The 21,910-nt window shown below is 39.1% G+C and overlaps 1 protein-coding gene and 1 long non-coding RNA gene across 4 annotated transcripts in view; one reads left to right on the forward strand and one right to left on the reverse strand.

Annotated features, from left to right (window-relative positions):
- Positions 1–9,901: 9,901 nt before the first annotated feature.
- On the reverse strand, positions 9,902–17,551 carry LOC126825579 (uncharacterized). Of its 3 annotated transcripts, none has more exons than XR_007682061.2 (5): positions 17,050–17,551; positions 15,169–15,224; positions 13,471–13,610; positions 12,574–12,765; positions 9,902–10,763 (listed from the first exon to the last, which is right to left on the reverse strand). It is a non-coding gene; the product is annotated as an uncharacterized LOC126825579 (long non-coding RNA). The 3 variants fall into 3 exon arrangements; XR_007682063.2 differs by lacking the exon at positions 17,050–17,551 and adding an exon at positions 16,782–16,862; XR_007682062.2 differs by lacking the exon at positions 17,050–17,551 and adding an exon at positions 16,464–16,606.
- A 3,068-nt stretch (positions 17,552–20,619) lies between these two features.
- The window catches only part of LOC126825569 (3-methyl-2-oxobutanoate dehydrogenase [lipoamide] kinase, mitochondrial), a 46,914-nt gene continuing 45,623 nt past the window's right edge, over positions 20,620–21,910 (forward strand). The window contains exon 1 of the mRNA XM_050555227.2: positions 20,620–21,108. Within this exon, the coding sequence (XP_050411184.1) occupies positions 20,908–21,108 (201 nt within the window). The 5' untranslated portion in view covers positions 20,620–20,907. The remainder of the gene's footprint in view (positions 21,109–21,910) is intronic.

Genomic DNA, 21,910 nt, shown 5'->3' on the forward strand with positions numbered 1-21,910 from the left:
GGTCACAAATGGTTTTGGTTCTTAAGGGGGTGAAGAATGGGTCAGGGATCTACTTAAGCAGAGTTTTTGATGTTATCTGAAGTAAGTTTACATAGGCTAGCCATTTCACCCTGCCCACCGCCCCCTCTGCCCTTTTCTCATCCTTATCCGAGAAAGAAGGTGATTTCGCATTCATAAGTTCGTGTTATGTTCCAGTGAACCAATAGTGAAACTTTTAACGAAAAAATTAATGTTGTACGCGGAATTCGAATTAACTCATCTCTAAGTGGGCGGGTAAAGGGCGTGTTCTTAAGGGAGGAAGGAAGGGTTGGTGGTCTTCTGAAGCAGTGTTTTTGGCGACATCTGAAATTGGTTGACTTATGCACGAAAGTTGATTGTTGTACGCAAAAGTCGAATTAAACTCGAAATTTTGACATTTTGTTAGACCCCCCACCCCCATGGGAAGGGGACCCACAGAGTATCGGACACCGCTGTCCACTCTTATAGCATAGTAGAAATTTTGTACACGATGTTGATAATACATTGACCTTTGACCCCGCCCCCGAATTTTCCCCAAGCGATCATAATGGCTCATTTTATTCTGGAGTACCTACGAACCCCACCTTTCAATCGAGACCAAGTTTGCTTTGATGGGACTTTTTTCCAAGACCAGCGGCTGCCAGGCAGGATACGCCCACATTTTTGAGAGATGGATAGAGAACAAGCTAAAAAGAAATTGATTTTTCCTACAATCAAGGGCCATAATTCAGGAAATTACAATTCGATATGCGCAAATATCGTAAGGAACCAAGGTCTTTGGGTTATAAACTTACATTTCAAGTTTCAACAAAATCGGATAAAAATTGTGACCGCTATAGGGTCCACAACCTTGATATACCATATTTTTACACTATTTCAGAACAAGAGGGCAGCCATTTTGTCTCATTTTTGGGCTGATTTTCACGAAATTCGAACTCAGCTGTCCTTAGTGTCTAACAGTGATATAATAATACGTTTTTTTAAATCGGATAAAAATTATGACCTCTATAGGTTCCACAAGCTAAAATCGCGATTTTTCGTACAATCAGGGGCCATAATTCAGGAAGTTACATTCCGATATGCACGAATATCCAAAGGAACCGAGATCTTTGGGTTATAAACTTACATTTCAAGTTTCATCAAAATAGGATTAAAATTGTGACCTCTATAGGGTCCACAACTTTGATATACCATATTTTTACGCTATTTGAGAATGAAATTCGAACTCAACCGTCCTTAGGGTGTAACTGTGATATAATAGTACGTTTTTTTAAATCGGATAAAAATTATGACCTCTATAGGGTCCACAAGCTAAAAACGCGATTTTTCCTACAATCAGGGGCCATAATTCAGGAAGTTACAGTCCAATATTCGCGAATGTCGAAAGGAGCCACGATCTTTGGGTTATAAATTTACATTTCAAATTTTGTCTGTCAGTTATGAGCTGATTTTCACGAAATTCGAACTCAGCCCTCCTTAGGGTGTAACGGTGATATAATAATACGTTTTTTTAAATCGGATAAAAATTATGACCTCTATAGGGTCCACAAGCTAAAAACGTGATTTTTCGTACAATCAGGGGACATAATTCAGGAAGTTACAGTCCGATATGCGCTAATATCAAAAGGAACCAAGAACCAAAATCAGAAGAAAATGTCCACAACCTTGATATACCATATTTTTACGCTATTTGACAACGAACGGCGGCCATTTGTCCGTCATTATTGGGCCGATTTTCACGAAATTCGAACTCGGCCGTCCTTAGGGTGTAATGGTGTTATAATAATACGTTTATTTTAAATCAGATAAAAATTAGGACCTCTATGGGGTCCACAAGCTAAAAATGCGATGTTTCGTACAATCAGGGAGCATTATTCAGGAAGTTACGTTCTGATATGCGCAAATATCAAAAGGAACCGAGATCTTTGGGTTGTAAGCATATATTTTAATTTTCAACAAAATCGGATAAAAACTGAGACCTCTATAGGGTCCACAACCTTGATATATACCATATTTTTACGCTATTTGAGAACGAACGGCGGCCATTTTATCTGTCATTTTTGGCCCGATTTTCACGAAATTCGAACTCAGCCATCCTTAGGATGTAACGGTGATATAACAATACGATCTTTTAAATCGGATAAAAATTATGACCTCTATGGGTCCACAAGCTAAAAACGTGATTTTTCGTACAATCAGGGGCCATAGTTCAAGAAATTACGTTCCGATATGCGCAAATATCGAAAGGAACCGAGATCTTTGGGTTATAAGCATACATTTCAAGTTGAAAACCACATCGGATAAAAATTGTGACCTCTATAGTGTTCACAAGCTAAAAACGTGATTTTTAGTACAATCAGGGGCCATAATCCATGAAGTTACAGTCTGATACATGCCAATATCGAAAGGTACCGAGATCTTAGGGTGATAAACCTATATTTCAAGTTTCATTGAAATCGGTTAAAAATTGTGACCTGTAGACTGTTCACAAACAATTGTGGACGGACGGACAGGGGCGACGAAATATACGTCCACATGAAAATGTGGGCGTATAAAAACACATAATCTGTGTTTATTCGGCAGTCTGGAGGTCGGGTGTTCGATCCCTGCCTGACAAGGACAGCTGTCTAGTCCTTTGGATGAGATGAAAAACTGAGGTCCTGTGTATACATTGGCATGCACGTAAAAGATCCCTTGGCAGTTGGAATTCGATATAAGAGTAGACGATTTTGCCGCTGCCCGGGCAAAATTTCCCTCATAGCACACTGTATGCCCGTCTTCATTAAACCCCATTTCATTTCATTTCCGGCAGACAACTAACATTCATTGAGCCCGTACGGGTATGCATCACGGGACCATTTTATGTATAAATTGATCTGATATCTCTAGATTTATCTGGGTAAGAGGCTGTACCGGATCTAAGGGGGGGGGGGGCCCACACAATTCTGGGTCAGACTAATATTTTATCCCGGACGGAGCCAACCAGTACCTGGGCTGAGCGGTGAGGATTGGGGCCCTGGGCAGTAGGGGATATTGGGGGCCCCTGGCACTCAAGGGGGCGGAGTACATACTAGTCCGATCCGTGGTCAGTACGAACAATTTGAACAAATAACAATGGGGCCCCTGCATGCAGTTGGTATGTCCCGCCCCCCCCCCCCACAAGGTTGATCCGGCACTGGTAAGAGGATAGGCCCACCGGTGAAACACCCTTCATAAAAGGCTACTATAGTTATAAAAAAATTTAAAATGATCCAAATGTATCAATAATGAATTACACCAACCATATTCAAATATGTATCTATTTTATATTTACACGTGTCCGTGTTAAGGTGCATAAAAGGTCTGACTATTCATTTTATTAGTGCAAAGCAGTGAGGTGATACAATAGATATTGATAATGTTAAAGGCTCAATACCACTCTTGTTGTAACTGAATAATATGTCCCAATCTTTATTCTGGTCAACAAATTGTACTATTTTACAATATTTCAATTAATTGATGATACAAATTTCATCTTAACACACCTTATTTAAAAATTTTGAAAAATTCAAAATAATGGTTTGAAACGTCTAACGTACGTAAACCTTTTCAAATGAAACTTGGATTAAAAAATATTTTCGAACCCTTTGGACAAGTAAAATAGGATGTAATGGATAATTTACACAACAGGTAGGACACTTAAACATCTAGTACTTAGATAGAGATATTATTTATTTTCTGGAGCTTTCAAGCCAGCAAGAGTGTTATTGTCCCTTTAACACAACCTTGAACTTAGACCCTCTTTCCTGTTATTCTCATACTATTGTATAAACAATTAAACTCATACCATAGCTAATATACTGACGTCTTGATCAAACTGTACCAGGCCATTATCAAACAAATAGCAACTTACACCTCTCATATATGGGGAGCTGAATTGGTACACAGCAAAAAATTTGCAGTTGAAAAATGGGACAAAATTAATCTAAACCAACTAACTATAGACACGTTAGACACTTATACCCGCATGCTTATGTATCATAAAAGGCTAAATGATGTCAGGATGAAACAAATATTTCCTCTACTTTCAGCAGCCTATACTGAAGATAAAACTATATCCTCTAATTTAACTTCGGAACTCCAAATAAATCATGTTCATTTGCTTATTAAAGAGAATATAATTAAATCCCTTGAATCAAAATATAACTCCTTATACCCAACCCCTGATTAACCATGGTGGTGGCCCTGAGGCCTGGAACATGTGGGGGCCCCTGATCACCGATCGCGTAACTGTGACCAGCGAAGCCTGTCACCGCGAGTGCAGAAGGCGCGTAGCCCCACAAGGGGGGTCTGGGGGGCTTCTTCCCTTGGAAATTTTCAGAAATTGGAGGTTGGAAACGTGATTTCCTGGCATTTCAGCCATTTAGAAGTACCTCCCCCAGAAAAAAATAAAATTCTGGCGTTATTTTAGTGGACCAATTATAATCCATGCGAGTGCTATGAAATGATGGCATTTCTAGAGGAGGGGGCTGGAGCCCATTGAGCCTGTGTCGAGACAGTCCCTGTGTAGCGCGCTCCACATGGACTAAGTGTTCAGACGGAAAATTATTCCCTTTGTAGCGCTCGACTCGGCTCGACACTGGGAATCAGTGCTGACATGTACTCAACACAGGCTGCTCGACACAGGGAGCCTGTATCGTGACATCTGAGTACAAGCTCCCTGTGCAACAGTTAAACATGGGTTCTGGCCGTGTTCATATAATTTGAAGAAACTATTGAAACAAAATGAGAGCAGAAATTCAACCACGTACAAGGCAGTACTCTCATTAGAATTTGACAATTCGCCTGTAAATAGCGTTGAATTCCGGCGATCCACTCAGAAAACATCTCGGAGCATCGACGGGGCCCCGTCACTAGGTCACCGGCCGTTGGAGTCCTCGGTCCGACCATGCTCGCGGCGCGCAACTGAGATTTTTGTGTGGGTCCCTTGAGCCTGGGCCCCATGGTAAATCCAGCTTCTACCACATATCCCCTAACTCCAATAACAGCAAATTACATACATATTTCATCTCAAAACCTACTGTTACCAACTCTCCAGACTATTCATATTCGGTTAAAGATAGAGATCATAAGAAAGCTATGACCACACTTAGACTCAGTATGCATCACTTACAAATAGAGAGGGACCGATACAAAAAAATTCCTGTTGATCAGCGTCTATGCAAATTTTGCGATTTAAACTTGATTGAAAACGAGCAACATTTTTTGCAATACTGTAGCAAGTATGAAGAAATACACCAAGCCCATTTATACCCAGCCTTCTCGGCAAATCCTAAGATTTCCTACAATTTTATCAATCTCTTTACACCACCAAAATTGATTGCCAAGGCAGTGGCTTTATATGTGTTTTTGGCTTTTGATAAGAGAGCTATATCAAATATGGTGGCAACTACATGTAACTGAAACCCCTTCCATTCACTTGATTTGATATCTGTTTATTTGGTGCAATGTCTATTTTCTGTCTTGTTGGCAGGTTTATCTTGTAGATTTTGTTTTGCATGTAGTGCGGTCCTCCTGCACTTACTATTTGATATACAGTTGTTCATGTAGTATACTGTTTGTATGAATGTATTGAGTTGTCTATGTAATATGTTTTATTAAATGTATGACTATGTCTAAGTGAATATGTTTACATGCTGTCCTTAATGGACGTTTTGATGCAATAAACATCTTATCTTATCTTTTCTTTTAAACGCAGCAAGTTTTCCTAATAAGTAAACCGGTGACGCATCGCAAATGTATAGGCGTAGGTACATATCACTTACCGTCATACAGCCGACGCTAGATGTAAAGTAACGGAATCAGCCGAGGTTTGCCCAATGGGTTCCCACTATCACGATTCGCGCCAGGAAAACGCGTTTCCGGCAGTCAAATTTTCTTTGAGTTGGGTCCTACACTGTAAGCCCCGCTCCTTTGCCTCTCGCAGACGGCCGGCACCGTTATAAGTCAGAGAGGGTTTAACATCCACTCGACACAAACTAGGTCATTTCGGGACTAACACATGGTTCAATTCAATTTCAATAATTCGCTTGCGCGTATAGGGTTCTTTAGCAGTTGGAGGTAACGTAGAAAACCAAAGAGGTTGTATAGGCGACCCTACTCCTTGTCACGTACAACCGGGGAATCGAAACCACGCCAGTTGACTCAATGACAGACCTCATGATACAGCGCGCACGTACTAATCATTCGTCCATCTAACCCCCGGTGTTATAATTGAATAAAAAAAATACTTACCACAAAGTTTGTATTGTTAGCAATAAATTTATAGACTGAACTAATAAATTAAGTTGTTCTCTCTTCATCTACATCCTGGTCGACTGAGAACGCAGTCGTTTAAGTGGGGTGTGAGTAATCACCGGAATTAACTTCGAAAATCCCTGATCCCTCCCATAAAACTATTTAATTTAAATGTATAATACATTATAATATAACAAATAACTATTTTGATATCTCCACAGGCCAGATGGAGGCGCTGCAGTTGTATCTATTTGAAAGACTACCAGAATTCATTTCAAATATATGCATCATGATTATTATAACGTAGGGCGGGTCGAGTTACCCAATAACTCCAAAACAACACACAATAATTCCAAAAATAGTGACTGTGGAAACACAAAGTAACAATTTAGTCACATTTAAGAAGCCTCACTGCTTTGTGCCAAATCGGAGGTTCAAGACAGATAACTAATGTGATTTTTGTAAACAAGAAACTAATTATGTATACTTTCGTTGCAATTCGTTGTAATGTATTGTAATTAGTGATTGATTAATTGTTTATTACAACAGTAATTATATGCATGAAACATATTATGGTATATATAGTGCAATAAACAATTCAATATTATAGCTATATTTATATATTTATAATTGCAAATTGTATAATTGCAAAACTGCCCCCCCCCCCCCCCTAACTTTCGGGCAATCTGATTTTTTCGGGCAGACAGGTAAAGTGGAAGAAAACTTTTATTTTATCTAGTTGGCAAAATAAAGTGTCCGAAATCTAATAAAACACTAATTTTACTTTTCTTTTAATTGAATACCATGAATTTGTACTGAATTGAATATAGGGTAAAACATTTTGAGAGACATTTTTCGGTTTTGCGGCTGTCAAATTTTCCAAAATTTTCTTGGGGAGTCCCTACAAGGTAAGCTCCACTCCTCCGCTCTCGTCTGTAACCCGAAAATTTTTCGGACACTTCGGGTTCTGCCCCCCTAACTGTCAACTAGCCCGTAGGACTATGCCAGGCGTATTCATTTGCAGTTTATTTGCTGTTTGGTATTTTATGTTCAATACATATTGGACACAAGGAACTGCCAATAATATCCTTTATATAATGGGGGGGGGGGGGGGATGGCTGAATGGTTAGCATGTGCGCGCTGTATCATAAAGTCTGTCATTGAGTCGACTGGCGTGGTTTCGAATCCCCGGTTGTATGTGACAAGGAGTAGGGTCGCCTGTCCAACCTTGTGGCTTTTCTCCGGGTCCTCCGGTTTCCATCCCACTGCTAAAGACCCCTACGCGCAAGCGAATTATTGAAATAAAATTAAAACCATATGTTAGTCCCAAAATGACCTAGTTTGTGTTGAGTGGACGTTAAACCACATTTCTATAATACCCAGATTATGCGGTATATTTTAAATCTCTGTTCTAAACTTAAAATTGTAAAATCTGGTGTGAATGAGTCACCTTGTGGTCTCTGTAAATACAGTCATACACTATTATAGTTAAACACACGATGACAGGATACTGATAACGTTGTAGGTTTCCGTTATTTACATCAGTTGTATTAATAGGTTCTCAAGTGTTGTATTACTTATAATATGAATATTCCTTGACATTAATACAAGAATATATTATTTTATATCACAAGACGAATATATTAGCAAGGGGCGGGGGTGTACTGAGTGGCGCATACGCCCGGAGTAGAATTATGATTTTTCCAAGATATATTATAGGGTTTTTCGATCAAAGGGAGGGTTGACCTGAAATAAATATAAAAATTTTAATAAATTTAATAAATAGTTATTTAGACAAGGTGTTAAAAGTATAAAAGATGATATTTAAAATGTATTTGATCATCAAAATTCAACTGAGCGAAGACCCTGAACAAAGAAGTTACAGTTTGCAATGGCTGGAGGGGGCGTCACTGAAACGTTTGCCCTGGGGCGCCACATAGGCTTGTTTCGTTCCCATATCTCATTCAATGATTACAGACTGTGTGACTAGGTTAACTAGTGCAGAAGTGAACCTAATCTTGGATTCTTTCAACATCGATCTTAAATTTAAGTAGCTAATAAAAAAGTCTCTAACTCAATATCATCTAAAGTCTTACACGTTGAAAAAACCAATTATTTGTCAATTCAAATCAACATTGATGTTGTTATCTTACCGGGAAAAGATAGGCCTAGGCTTCTGATATCCAATATTTAAGACAAAATAAACATTTTACCATTAGTACACGAATCGTGTACCATAGTGCGTTTCAGCGTCATTTGTTACAAGTGACCAGAAAGAACGAGACTAGACATATTCCACACCTCATGTCAAACGGTGACGAAATATCTTATCTGGAGAGCATGCACAATAGACTGGAATAACCAGACGCTAGAAATTGGCATTCGGTTGAGACTCATGCCGTGTTTCGCTGGGCATAACTGATTTGAAATTAGAGTCAAAACGGAAACAATTGAATGTAAATCAATTTATATACAATCAGATTACATTATTATATGCGTTGAGGTCCATTTGGGTCAAATTCTAGGTCCCAAATATTAGTGATTTAGCTCCTTTGAACGGATTTCTTTGGGGTAGCTAATATATTCGTTGTAGGATATCCACAATAAAAATATTCTCGTATTAATTCTATCTTGAGAACCTATACAAGAACTGATGTAAATAACGGAAACCACACCCACATCGTTATCATGCGTACCCTTTCATTGTTTGTTTAACTATAGAACTAGGTCACTCTTTCACAGTAGAGTTTAAAATTTTAAGTTTAGAACCGAAATTTAAAATATAACAACTGAATAATCTGGATATTATAGAAATGTCTTGTTATAAGGATATTATTGGCTGAATAATCTGGATATTATAGATATGTCTTGTTATAAAGGATATTATTGGCAGTTCCTTGTGTCCAGCATAAATCAATGTATTGAAGATAAAATACCAAACGGCAAATAAACTGCAAATGAATTCTCCTGGTACCTGCGTATTTCATCACCAAAACTGTAAACAATATCCGTTTAGAAAAGGGCGGCGCCTTGTTAAAAAGCCGTGTCGCATTGTTTTCTCTATAGCTCAACACTGAAAAGGGCGACGCACGACGCGGGAAGTGGCCAAAATAGAACACCATAGTATTACCGTTACACCGTAATATTTGTTGAATTCGAATTTCATGAATATCGGGCCAAAACTGCCGGACAAAATGGCTGCCCCTCTTACGCAAATAGTGTAAACATTTGGTAAATCAAGGTTTATGGGATATCATAATTACTGCCTTGCATTAGTGAAATTGAATCCCAATGTCATTGTATTAATTCATAACAAAAGTTGATGCAAAACATATTGTGACATCACATAATATACATCTATATCATTATCTCATGCTTTGAGTGCCCATCCCATCCCACCATACCGAGCGGAATCTCTCACCCGTATTTGAGATCAAGTTAGCCCACATATTCCTAGCCCCAAGAAAAAACCTAGATATAATTATCACAAAAATAATTGTTACCTTTATATTAGAAAATAAAATTTTAAAACATTAATGCAACCTATATATGTAATAGATCCCCCGACCCCACCCCACACCCCAAAATATACTATTACCGTAAACATACTAAAATATCGCATTCTAGGCTAACTGATCATGCAAAAAAGGGGTACGTCCATTTTGCATCAAAAAGCACCCAAACCAGATTTTGTGGGAAAATGTTTTTTGTTTCACGGAACCAAGAGATGAATAAACTACTAGAATACAAACTTCCAGAAGGCTCCTATGTTGGCGTTTCGAGATATATTACCGTAAACATACTAAACATATGGGGGAACCAGGTTGGGGTAATCTCACTGTGCACGCAATAACTTCTAAACTAGCTTTGGTGGCTTCACTAAATCGACAGATGCATAAGGTATGCACATGCCGAATTTCATTAAAACTTTCTATGTTGGTGTATCGAGTTATACCACTGCAAAGTTCCTAGCACCCGGATTCGAGGTGGAGTTTGTGGGTTCAATAAACAACGGGTACGCCCACGCTGCATCAAAAAACGACCCAAACCAGCTTTGGTGGGAAAATGTTTTTTGTTTCACGGATTCAAGAGATGAATAAACTACTAGAATACAAAATTTCAAAAGGCTCTTATGCTGGCGTTTCGAGATATATTACCGTAAACATACTAAAACTATGGGGGAATCGGGTATGGGTAGGCTCATCGCGCACACAATAACTTCTAAACTGGCTTTGGTGGATCCAAAATCTTTATTTCACCAATTAGAAAGATGCACAAGGTATGAACATGCCGAATTTCATTAACTTTCTATGTTGGTGTGGGGGGTTGGATGGCCGAATGGTTAGAATGTGCGTGCTGTATCATACGGCCTTTCATTGAGTCAACTGGCGTGGTTTCGAATCCCCGGTTGTACGTGACAAGGAGTAGGATCGCCGTCCAATCTCGTGGGTTTTCTTCGGGTCCTCCATCTGCAAGAGAATTATTGAGATAAAATTAAACCATATGTAAGTCCCGAAATGACCTAGTTTGTGTCGAGTGGACGTTAAACCCCATTTCTCTCTCTCTATGTTGGTGTATCGAGTTATAGCAACGCAAAGTTCCTAGCACCTGGATTCAAGGCGGGGTTTGTGGGTTCAGCCCACGCTGCATCAAAAAACGACCCAAAATATTTTCCCACCAAAGCTCGAATCCAGGTGCTAGGAACTTTGCTACAGACCACAATTATCAATCGATATCCATGAAACTTACCGAATATGATAACATTAATAATATCTCAGAGTAGGCAAAATTTCGACCACTTCCGGTTAGCGGTTTCTGAGATATCAGGTTACCACACATTTCATGTGGCACGGCTACAGACCACAATTATCAACCGATTTCCATGAAACTTGTAGATTATAATTACTTTAATAATATCTCAGAGTAGCCAAAATTTCAACCACTTCCGGTTACCACACAGAAAGACACTTTACACCCCCTATCCCTCCGCTGTAATATCATCAGTATTACCCAAAACTGCTATGAAATTGCAAATTTGATCCCTTTTCTCCAATTCTAGACCAAAAATTTGACCAAAAAATGCAGGAAGAGGGGAGAAAAAAATTAAGGGAAAAATTGTCTATTTATAACTCGCACTACATTTGTCCATCATGAAATAAAGGGAAATAATTACTAGTCTTAGTCCTATATACCTCACATGTTTCTGCAGTTTAAACAAATCTGTTGTTATCTAATATGCAATTCCCTGGCCAAAGATTATGAAAATCTATGCATTTTCAGATGAGCTGTGCGGCATTTTGCAAACACTACAATACATCAGAAAACTGTGGAATTTCAGACAGAAATTTAAAAACACATGAATTTTGAATTAAACAGAACATTTTTATTTTTGAACATAATGCATTCTGTAAAAAGATAACAAAAATTCAATATAAATCAAACAAGAAAATCCTTTAAAACAGTAATTATCATGTAATATTAGATTTTTTCAACATTTTCGTCGAAAAGATCATAGTTTTTCTCTCTTAACGCAGTTTTAAGTGCCAAATTGTGGTCAAATCTAAGATGTTGAAACATGCAGTGGCTATAAATTTTAAAATATCTCCTACATAGCTGTATTTATAATAGGACAATTAAGTTCAGATAATCTGATTATGTAACACTACAACAGTTTTATGATCCCCACCCCCTAGTATGGAATCTGATACATGGCTGACCAATCATAGTTCTCACTCTTCAAATGATTTACAATGGTGATGGTACCTACAACTTTCCTGACCCAGAGATATGCACAATAGTCAACATACAAGCCATTTATGTTATCTTCCAATATGAGAGGCCATAATAAACGCAAGGCTGTCTTTTTCAAGCTTGGACATGAAGTCAACACTAAACAGCAACGTTTACAGGGGTCCTCGGCTGGAACCCAAACTGATTATGATTTGCCCTCAATTTCCACAGGTGTCACAGAGATCAGGGATGAAATTCATATGCATCATCTTTCTACTAAAGCCAGTCCGGGAAGTCATCGGGTTTTGAGATGTAGGCCTGAAATGTTAAATTTGGATGAGACTGAGAATTCTGAGGCGAATACTATCCAGGGAAACAGGATTATAGACATCCAGAAAATGGTCGAAATGTGGAATTCTGTCATTCGGTTACATGCCCAGGGGAGAAGAAAGGCCTGTGGAGTACCAAATTTCCAGCCTGTTAGTGAGCAGAAGTGGGGAGCGGGTTGGATGTACTCTGTAAAGCGTACAAAATGTACATTTATCTCACCTGTCTACAAGTTGTATAAAGAGATTCCAACTGGGAAACCAGGAAGAAAGGCAGCCGATATTAATCTGACCCTACAATCTGGACTGTTAGACATGCCGGTTGGAAACACCAGAGCTTGGCTGCTGTTTACAGATTTGGATATTCCACCGCCCTCTCGGAGTGGCATGCAGACTCTTTCTAACCAAGTTAGTGCTAAAATGACAAGGTTGAACACTATTAACATGAGGGAAAAAATAGAAGCAGTTAAATCTTTTAATCTGAAGGGAGGATCAGTAAACCCAAATATAATAAATGTTGCAGTGGATGGGCGTTACAACAGCATAACCATAGGCCACAGTAAAAAGCCAGGGCAAGCAGCCTCGCAAGCCATTGGAATTGCATGCGAGACAAACACAAAGCACAAATATATCCTGAGTGCTGTAATGCAAAATAAACTGTGCTGGCAAGGTGCCTGGCTTAAGGGAAAAGATTTTACTGTCAACTGCCCAGGGGGACACGAAGGCTGTACTGCAAATTTACCAGTCCATGTACCATTATCTGAGTATGACATAGCAAAAAGCATTGGCACAGAACTAGATCTCCAAAACGTCCTCATCAAATATGCAACAACAGATAGAGATTGACGATCAGCTGCTGGAATTGAAGATAGTTTTAAAATTTTGCATCCGATGTGGAGTGTGGAGCAACTAGCTGACCCTTCACACATGGCTGCCACGCAATTTAGGCACTGCTATAATGCAAAATTCAGTGACGAGATGTTTCCTGGTAAAACCAGACTGGATAAGGGCAAGATCAAGAAAATACTGAGCCAAGATGTAAAAGCTAGATGCAGTCTAATCATGACTACATTGTTTGAAAATCACTGTGGTAATACTGAGGAGATGAGAAAACGCCTACCAAAAGTCCTAGAGTCCACTATCATGTGTTACGATGGCGACTGCTCAAAGTGCCGCCCTCATTCTGTTGTGTGCCGGGGTGGGATAACAAATAACTGGTGGAACCGTTCCATGTATCTGGCCTCAAATAAAGTTGATTCCCTGAAAATGAATGAAAATGACAAATCAATTCAAGTGAAATTTTAAAAATCCGAATAAGTGAAGCAGCTTTAGAAAAAACCAAATTCCAAACAAACACACAGAAATGTGAAGCAATCAACCGCTCGTTGAGTGTTTCACTTCCAAAGAATGTAAATTACGGAAGAAATGCGATGGGCCGACTTTCCTCAACAATATTGAGAAGCAATGATGGAATAAAGAGTGCCACTGAGCAGAAAGCTAAACTCCTTGGGGCCCCTCTTTCTCCAAAGACAAGATATTCCCTGCGGCAAATAGAAAGAGAAAGTCTGTACCACAGAGAATACCAATCCAGACCCGAAGTGCAAATATAAGCACTTCTGCTGCGTGGACGAAAGCTTCATGAATTCCGCAAGTACAAGAATTACTGTGCAGTTGAATCCGGCTACAAAAAGGGACATTTAGATCAGCCATCAATAGCAGATGACACTTTACAGGATCACAGCTATAGTAAATACGCAAGACAGACAAATGCAAGCCATTGTCATATACAGTGGACTCTGTCACATCCAACATCGTACGGGATCGTTACAATTATTCGGATCACACAGCGTTTCGGAATACCGAGCTTTCTCCAAAACCGGAAATAGTGTAACCTCGAAAACCGGAAGTATTTTTATATTGTAGCTTCGAATCACCAGAATGCTATTCCCTTTATGTACTTTCAAAATTTTATTACATTAAATAATTAACAATAACAATGCACGCGTACAATATATTCATAAAATCATTTACATGTATGTAATATCAAAGCATGCGTACAATATATTTATAAATATCAATGCATGTAATCGTTTAAAGTAGTTTGCTTAAGATTACCGGAAGCATATCGTAAGGCGAAGTCCTAGACCACATCTTCTAACAAATGAATTGTTGCGATCATCTTTTCGTCCTTAATATGTGCGAAGTGTTTAATGTCGTTGAGCATGCGTAGGCATTTTGAATAGGTCAAGTCTGTCGTTAATGAATATTCTTCATCGTCCCCGTCTTCAGTCAATTGTCCACTCTGTTACGACGTGTTCATTTATAATATGTCGTTCTATGTCCAGTTTTTCAAGCCAATCAGAGTAAATGGCACCTGTTATCCAAGCTTTGCGATTGGCCGACCAATTGACTGGCAGGTTGATCTTGTCCAATCCCTTAAAACATCTCGGGTTCACTGCTTTATCGATCAAAGTAATCAACACAGACCGGCGCGCGCAAGTTTTAATCTCACCGATAATTGATTGGTGATTGCTTGTTAATCTTTTCTGGCTTCACACCCATCGAGTTTTAATCTCACCGATAATTGGATGCTTCACACCCACCGTTTGAAGTACGGATTATACGGTGTCGATTCAATGGAAATTATGTGACGGGACGGCTGATTGATTTCGGAATCCGGAACATACAGAATTCGGATTTACCAGCGATTTTTTGGCTGAAGTAATAAGGAAATAAATCGGGACATGAAAATCATGTCGGATGTCACAGCAATCCGGAGTGATCAGAGATTGGATGTGACAGAGTCCACTGTACCCACCTTTTGCCTTTAATACTTGTGTTGAGGTCAATCATTCCACTCTTGCACAGTGACACCTGAAATGATAGAAAGATGGAAATAAATATGCAATAAAAAAAAATGTAAGAAAATAATAATAATAAAAAAAATGTGGTTGAATAAGAAGGGAGACCTCCTCGCGGTTTCAACTGGAAATAGAAATAATATGCCTCTTTATTTCTAGCGAACATCCCTTCAGTGCCCCCCCCCCCCCAACAAGAAACCAGTTAACAGTCAGTTAATAAGTAAACCTTGAGTGTCACATAAGTCTAAGCCAATCTCAAAGGTAGACACCATGTTTTGGGGTTCGGTCTAAATACTGCAGGTTTGGTCAAAAGTCACACATTTGGAGTGTGCATGTTAACATTTCATTGTATGATGTCAAAACATGTTAGGTCTAAATATTAAGGCCAACTGCAGACTTGGTTCAAGGTCACATGTAAATAGGGTTAGGGCACATGATTTTTTGACACAATTGTGGGTGAGGGCTAGGGTCGGGACTAGGTCTTGGTTTAGGCCTAAGCTACATGCTTGTTGACAAGATTGTAGGTTAGGGTTAGGGTAAGGACTGGGTCTTAGGTTAGGGTTAGGGTCAGCCCTGTTTACATCTCGTGACTTTAGACCAAATCTGCAGTTGAGTTGGCCTTAATATTTAGACCTAACTATGTTTTGACATCATTTGTGAACAAAATGTTAACATTTATCATATCATATCATATCATATCTTCGGAATGTATAGGTCATGTGACCTGTGTCCGCTTTTGTATGTTCTCCGCCAATTAGCTTCAGATGAACTATTCCAAGATTTATCAAATGTTCTAATATAATTGGTGTCACAATAGTTCACAATTTGGGGGAATCACAGAATAATTTTTTATGTTCCTAAGTTAGATATCACAGCTATTTCGCTATTGTGAGTCACAATACCGGTGTGGCAGTTTCAGATGGTCCCTGGTGTGTGATTACCGTTTGGCGCATGCGCAGTTGTAGGAGTCACCTCACACCGTTACAGACGCGGTGTGCATTGACTCCTCGTGATAGGATTTCCCCTAAGATGTTCTTACGGTCAAATCAATATATTATAGACTATAATATTACCACTAAGAGAGGATGCAAATTTACGATCTTTATTATTATTATTTAGTATATATACCCGTCCACAATGCGAACATTCTCTCTTGTATTTGGGCTGTCTCCATGCATGTTTGAATGTACGTATGGGATGGTGTAATAAATCTATATTTATGTTAAAGAAATCGGAATAAGAAATTCCATACTTTTATATTTGTGTTAAATGAAGCCACGAAATATCAAAGGCCTTAATCTTCCTTTGGAGGTGAATTAATTGATAATTTCAAGCCAATCATCAATTTGTATGGTTTCCACTGATCGTACGTGTGTAGAACGACTAATCACTAAAAAAAAAACGGCAACAAATCACGAACGAAGTATCAATTTCAAGCCAATCAACTTAGATCCGTTGATCGTGTAACTACTGATCACTAAAACAACAGCTAATCACTAAAACAAGTATTTTATTAATGACAAAACTCTAATCAAGTACATGATATATTTTTTCCTGTAGGCATACTGACCAGTGGTCAGGAACCAACTCACACTGCAGGAAGTAGATATAGTTTCGTTGTTAAGGCAAACATCAGTTTCGGACATGCGCAAGTGCCCAGAAGAAAACACACACCAGGAGTCAACTCAAACTATCGCACCGGTATAACAGTTTAGGGGAGTCACAGATATTATTAGTTTTTCGTTTTTTTTTTTTAGATCATTTACACCCTAAAATCACACTCATACCAAATAGTCAAAAAACTTACTGCTGGGCAATAAAAAAAACAGTATTCTTACCATTTCTGACACTTTCCATTCAAATAAGCCGCTCAGAAAATAACAACATCCCAAAATAATATCAGGCCTCAAACTAGCAATTATTTGCCCATTGACTTCAATGTTAAATGGCTGTGTAACATCACAGGTTGTAGCATTTTGCTCAACATTCCGTTGCTTCCAATCTTTATAGGCACGATGGGGACCACATTTGGCAATCTCCTCATCATAATTTTGTAGTGGGTTGACCATTTAGATTTTTTGCTACGCGGATTTAAAGTTGACTGGGGTGAAAATCTCACTTCCGACCAATGAGTCGAATGACGTCTATCATTGCTTCCGACACAATGATTGCTCGGCACTGCAGAAAGACACTTTACACCCCCCTATCCCTTCGCTGTAATATCATCAGTATTACCCAAAACTGTTATGATATTGCAAATTTGATCCCTTTTCTCCAAAAATGCAGGAAGAGGGGAGAAAAAAAATTAAGGGAAAAATTGTCTATTTATAACTCGTATTACATTCCCATCATGAAATAAAGGGAAATAATTACTAGTCTTAGACCTTATCATATGGAGATAGATCACTAATTATTTCCCCATTGACTTTAATGTTAATTCTCGTCTCTTAGACCAGCTCTAACTTTTTTCCAAATTTTCGTTGGGTAGAACGCTTTCTGCCACAGATGGAGCAACATGTGGCAAACTCTTACCCAAAAGCATGTATGAGGTTCACCATGAAAAACTTGAGATACACAAGTTGGAAGTAGAGACAAGAAAACATGCTATTTCCGGCCCTACATTTCAACGTAACCAACCTCACAACTCTTGTATCGATCCTTCCGCCTCAAAATCATGAATATTCACCAAAACCTGGCAGAAAATGTATTTTCAAACCATATTTTTTGGATTCTACACCAAAAAGTCAACAAAAATCGCCATGCAAAAGGGGGAAAAGGGAAAGGGAGAGAGAGACTAAAAATAACTTTGGCCCTTGTTTCGTGGGTGACGGCGACGAAATATTTGGTGAGCTGTGTCCATATTCTGTAAGTTTCATGGCTATCGGTTGATAATTGTGGTCTGTAGCCGTGCCACATGAAATGTGTGGTAACCTGATTTCTCGGACACCGCTAACCGGAAGTGGTCGAAATTTTGGCTACTCTGAGATATAATTAAAGTAATTAAAATCTGCAAGTTTCATTGAAATCGGTTGATAATTGTGGTCTGTAGCCGTGCCACATGAAATGTGTGGTAACCTGATATCTCGGAAACCGCTAATCGGAAGTGATCGAAATTTTGGCTACTCTGAGATATTATTAAAGTAATTTTGCCTACTCTGCGATATAATTAAAGTAATTAAAATCTGCAAGTTTTATGGAAATCGGTTGATAATTGTGGCCTGTAGCCCCACATGAAATGTGTGGTAACCTGATATCTCGGAAACCGCTAACCGGAAGTGACCGAAATTATGGCTACTATGAGATATTATTAAATTAATTATAATCTGCACGTTTCATTGAAATCGGTTGATAATTGTGGTCTGTAGCCGTGCCACATGAAATGTGTGGTAAGCTGATATCTCGGAAACCGCTAACCGGAAGTGGTCGAAATTTTGGCTACTCTTAGATATTATTAATGTTATCATATTCTGTAAGTGTCATTGAAATCGGTTGATAATTGTGGTCTGTAGCCGTGCCACATGAAATGTGTGGTAACCTGATATCTCGGAAACCGCTAATCGGAAGTGATCGAAATTTTGGCTACTCTGAGATATTATTAAAGTAATTTTGCCTACTCTGCGATATAATTAAAGTAATTAAAATCTGCAAGTTTCATGGAAATCGGTTGATAATTGTGGCCTGTAGCCCCACATGAAATGTGTGGTAACCTGATATCTCGGAAACCGCTAACCAGAAGTGACCGAAATTATGGCTACTATGAGATATTATTAAATTAATTATAATCTGCAAGTTTCATTGAAATCGGTTGATAATTGTGGTCTGTAGCCGTGCCACATGAAATGTGTGGTAAGCTGATATCTCGGAAACCGCTAACCGGAAGTGGTCGAAATTTTGGCTACTCTTAGATATTATTAATGTTATCATATTCTGTAAGTTCCATTGAAATCGGTTGATAATTGTGGTCTGTAGCCGTGCCACATGAAATGTGTGGTAACCTGATATCTCGGAAACCGCTAACCGGAAGTGGTCGAAATTTTGGCTACTCTTAGATATTATTAATGTTATCATATTCTGTAAGTTTCATTGAAATCGGTTGATAATTGTGCTCTGTAGCGCGTGCCACATGAAATGTGTGGTAACCTAATCTCCGAAACCGCTAACCAGAAGTGGTCGAAATTTTGCCTACTCTGAGATATTATTAATGTTATAATCTGCACGTTCATTGAAATCGGTTTGCAATTGCGGTCTGTAGCCGTGCCACATGAAATGTGTGGTAACCTGATATCTCCGAAACTGCTAACCGGAAATGGTCAAAATTTTGGCTACTCTGAGATATTATTAATGTTATCATATTCTGTAAGTTTCATGGATATCGGTTATAATTGCCGTCTGTCGCCGTGCCACATGAAATGTGTGGTAACCCCCATATCTCGGAAACCGCCAACCGGAAATGTCCGAAAGTTTTGCTACTCAGAGATGTTATCAATGTTATCATAATCTGTAAGCTTCATTATAAAATCGGGTAACAATTGTAGTCTGTCTGTAGTCGTAATTATAAGGCTATTTTGAAATTCTTGCTCACCACATGTGGCAAATAATAGCCACTGGCACTGCCGTGCTGTATGAGCTGGAATACTGGTGAGAGATTCCGCTCGGTTCCCATGACAAAGGATAAAGCACACGCCCGTGACACTTAATTTCTCATAAAAAGTGTTGTTTTACCAAAAAAAATCATGTAGCTGAGCGGGGGTGGGTGGGGAGACCCCCAAATCCCCCCAAATCCCCCTCTGAATCCATCCTGCATCACTGACAACCACAAAAGGGCAGCCTCTTGTTCGCCGGAAAATTCAAATGGCTCGCGATCTCGGCCAACGCGTCAGTATCGCAAACAGACGAACGACGAACACGGATCTTCGGAGCGAGGTCTTCCATAACAACTGTGTACCGCTCCATAACAACTGTTCTATAGAATAAAACATGTGCAATATGATATGATTTAACTGAAAGGCCGTGTCTTAGGATAAACACCCCATAGCTACTGTTTTTAATATAAAAATAATAATAAACAAAGGACTGCAGTCAGTCGGTGAACTTTGGACCTCTCTAGTCTCGATTAACCTGGGTCATGACCAGCACGTTCAACTTGTCACGCCCCAAAATGTAAACATTGTTATTTTTGTTTTGGTCGCGTGTCATAATTTAAGCCCGCGACAGTCCGCTTTATTCACCATATCAAAATCTAGGAATTTCTCTCCACATAGACGATCGAATTATTCCTACTGTTTTAGCCTATTGTTTGATTTAATTAAAATATAATTCCGATTCACGGCTGTCGGCTTTCAAATATAGGTCAAAATGTGAAACTCCTCTCAGTTTCTCTACACGTGATAGCGATGATCACGTGACCGAGTGTACGAGGTCAATATTCCTGACAGCTGAGTACAAGAAAATCCAGAACGCGATGGGGTTGGGCGCGACGTCTGACCGTTTTCTACGAATGTATTCGGTTTATAGACACAAAAGATTTGTGAAATGGACCTCTACAAAATTGTGATGTTGTCATTGTGTATTTTTTATTTCGCTTGAGTGTGGCAAAGTGAATCGTGATAGATATTTTTCTGTGTGTTCCCGGCGATTTATTTTTGGCTTGGTTTGATACTTTCTGTTTTTACGCCGGCCAATAATACAATAACAATATGGCTTTCCTATCAGCTGTTCGTAGCTTCCGTATTATAACCCATGAACAAAGGACTGGGTTGCTTTTCACCACAGCAGTGGCCAGTAGACAGTTTTCTGATAATATTTATTCTAAACAGCAAGACTGTCCTGATCGTGAAAGATCTCGTTCGGTGACATCGTTTTATTTCCAGAGTGCCATCGACCAAGCTGCCAATAAGGTAGGCCTATGATTACGTCATAATTGATAATACTGTGGTATTAATAGATCTATTTTTAATTGTAGTGCAGTTTGGCTGCTACAGACGATCGCCAGTTAGAGAGAGAGATGGGGTTTAACGTCCACTCGACACAAACTAGGTCATTTCGGGACTAACATATGGTTTAATTTTATTTACATAATTCGCTTGCGCGTAGGGGTCTTTAACAGTGGGAGGAAACCGGAGGACCCGGAGAAAAACCACGAGGTTGGACAGGCGACCCTACTCCTTGTCACGTACAACCAGGGATTCAAAACCATGCCAGTTGACTCAATTACAGGCTTTATGATACAGCAGGCACGTGCTAACCATTCTCTTGTGGTAAAAATATCGGAGCCGGTGATGTAATATATCATATCCAATATTTAAGACACATTGACATTGAACATTTTATAATCAGTAGGCCTACACAGGTCGTATATTCTATGATTTCAGGCACCATTTGTAATAAACTAGGAAAAACCTATCCAACAAGACAACGAATACCAGAAACAGAAGAGGAGGGGTGGTCCCGTGTACGGCATGCACATAAAAGATCCATTGATAGTTGGATTTCGATATAAGAGTACATGTAGGCCGTAGTGCCGCTGTCCGGGCAAAATGTCCCTCATAGCACACTGTATGGCATATGCCTGTCTTCATTAGCCCAGGTTAGGAGCAGAACAGTAGGACGTTAAACCCCATTTCATTTCATTTCTTATCAGGTTTTGTATTGTGTGTAGTGCACTACTCCTGTACTTATTGTTAGAGTAGAGTTTTAGAT

This window comes from Patella vulgata, chromosome 6 (assembly GCF_932274485.2).
Source record: "Patella vulgata chromosome 6, xgPatVulg1.2, whole genome shotgun sequence".
Lineage (NCBI taxonomy): Eukaryota > Metazoa > Mollusca > Gastropoda > Patellidae > Patella > Patella vulgata.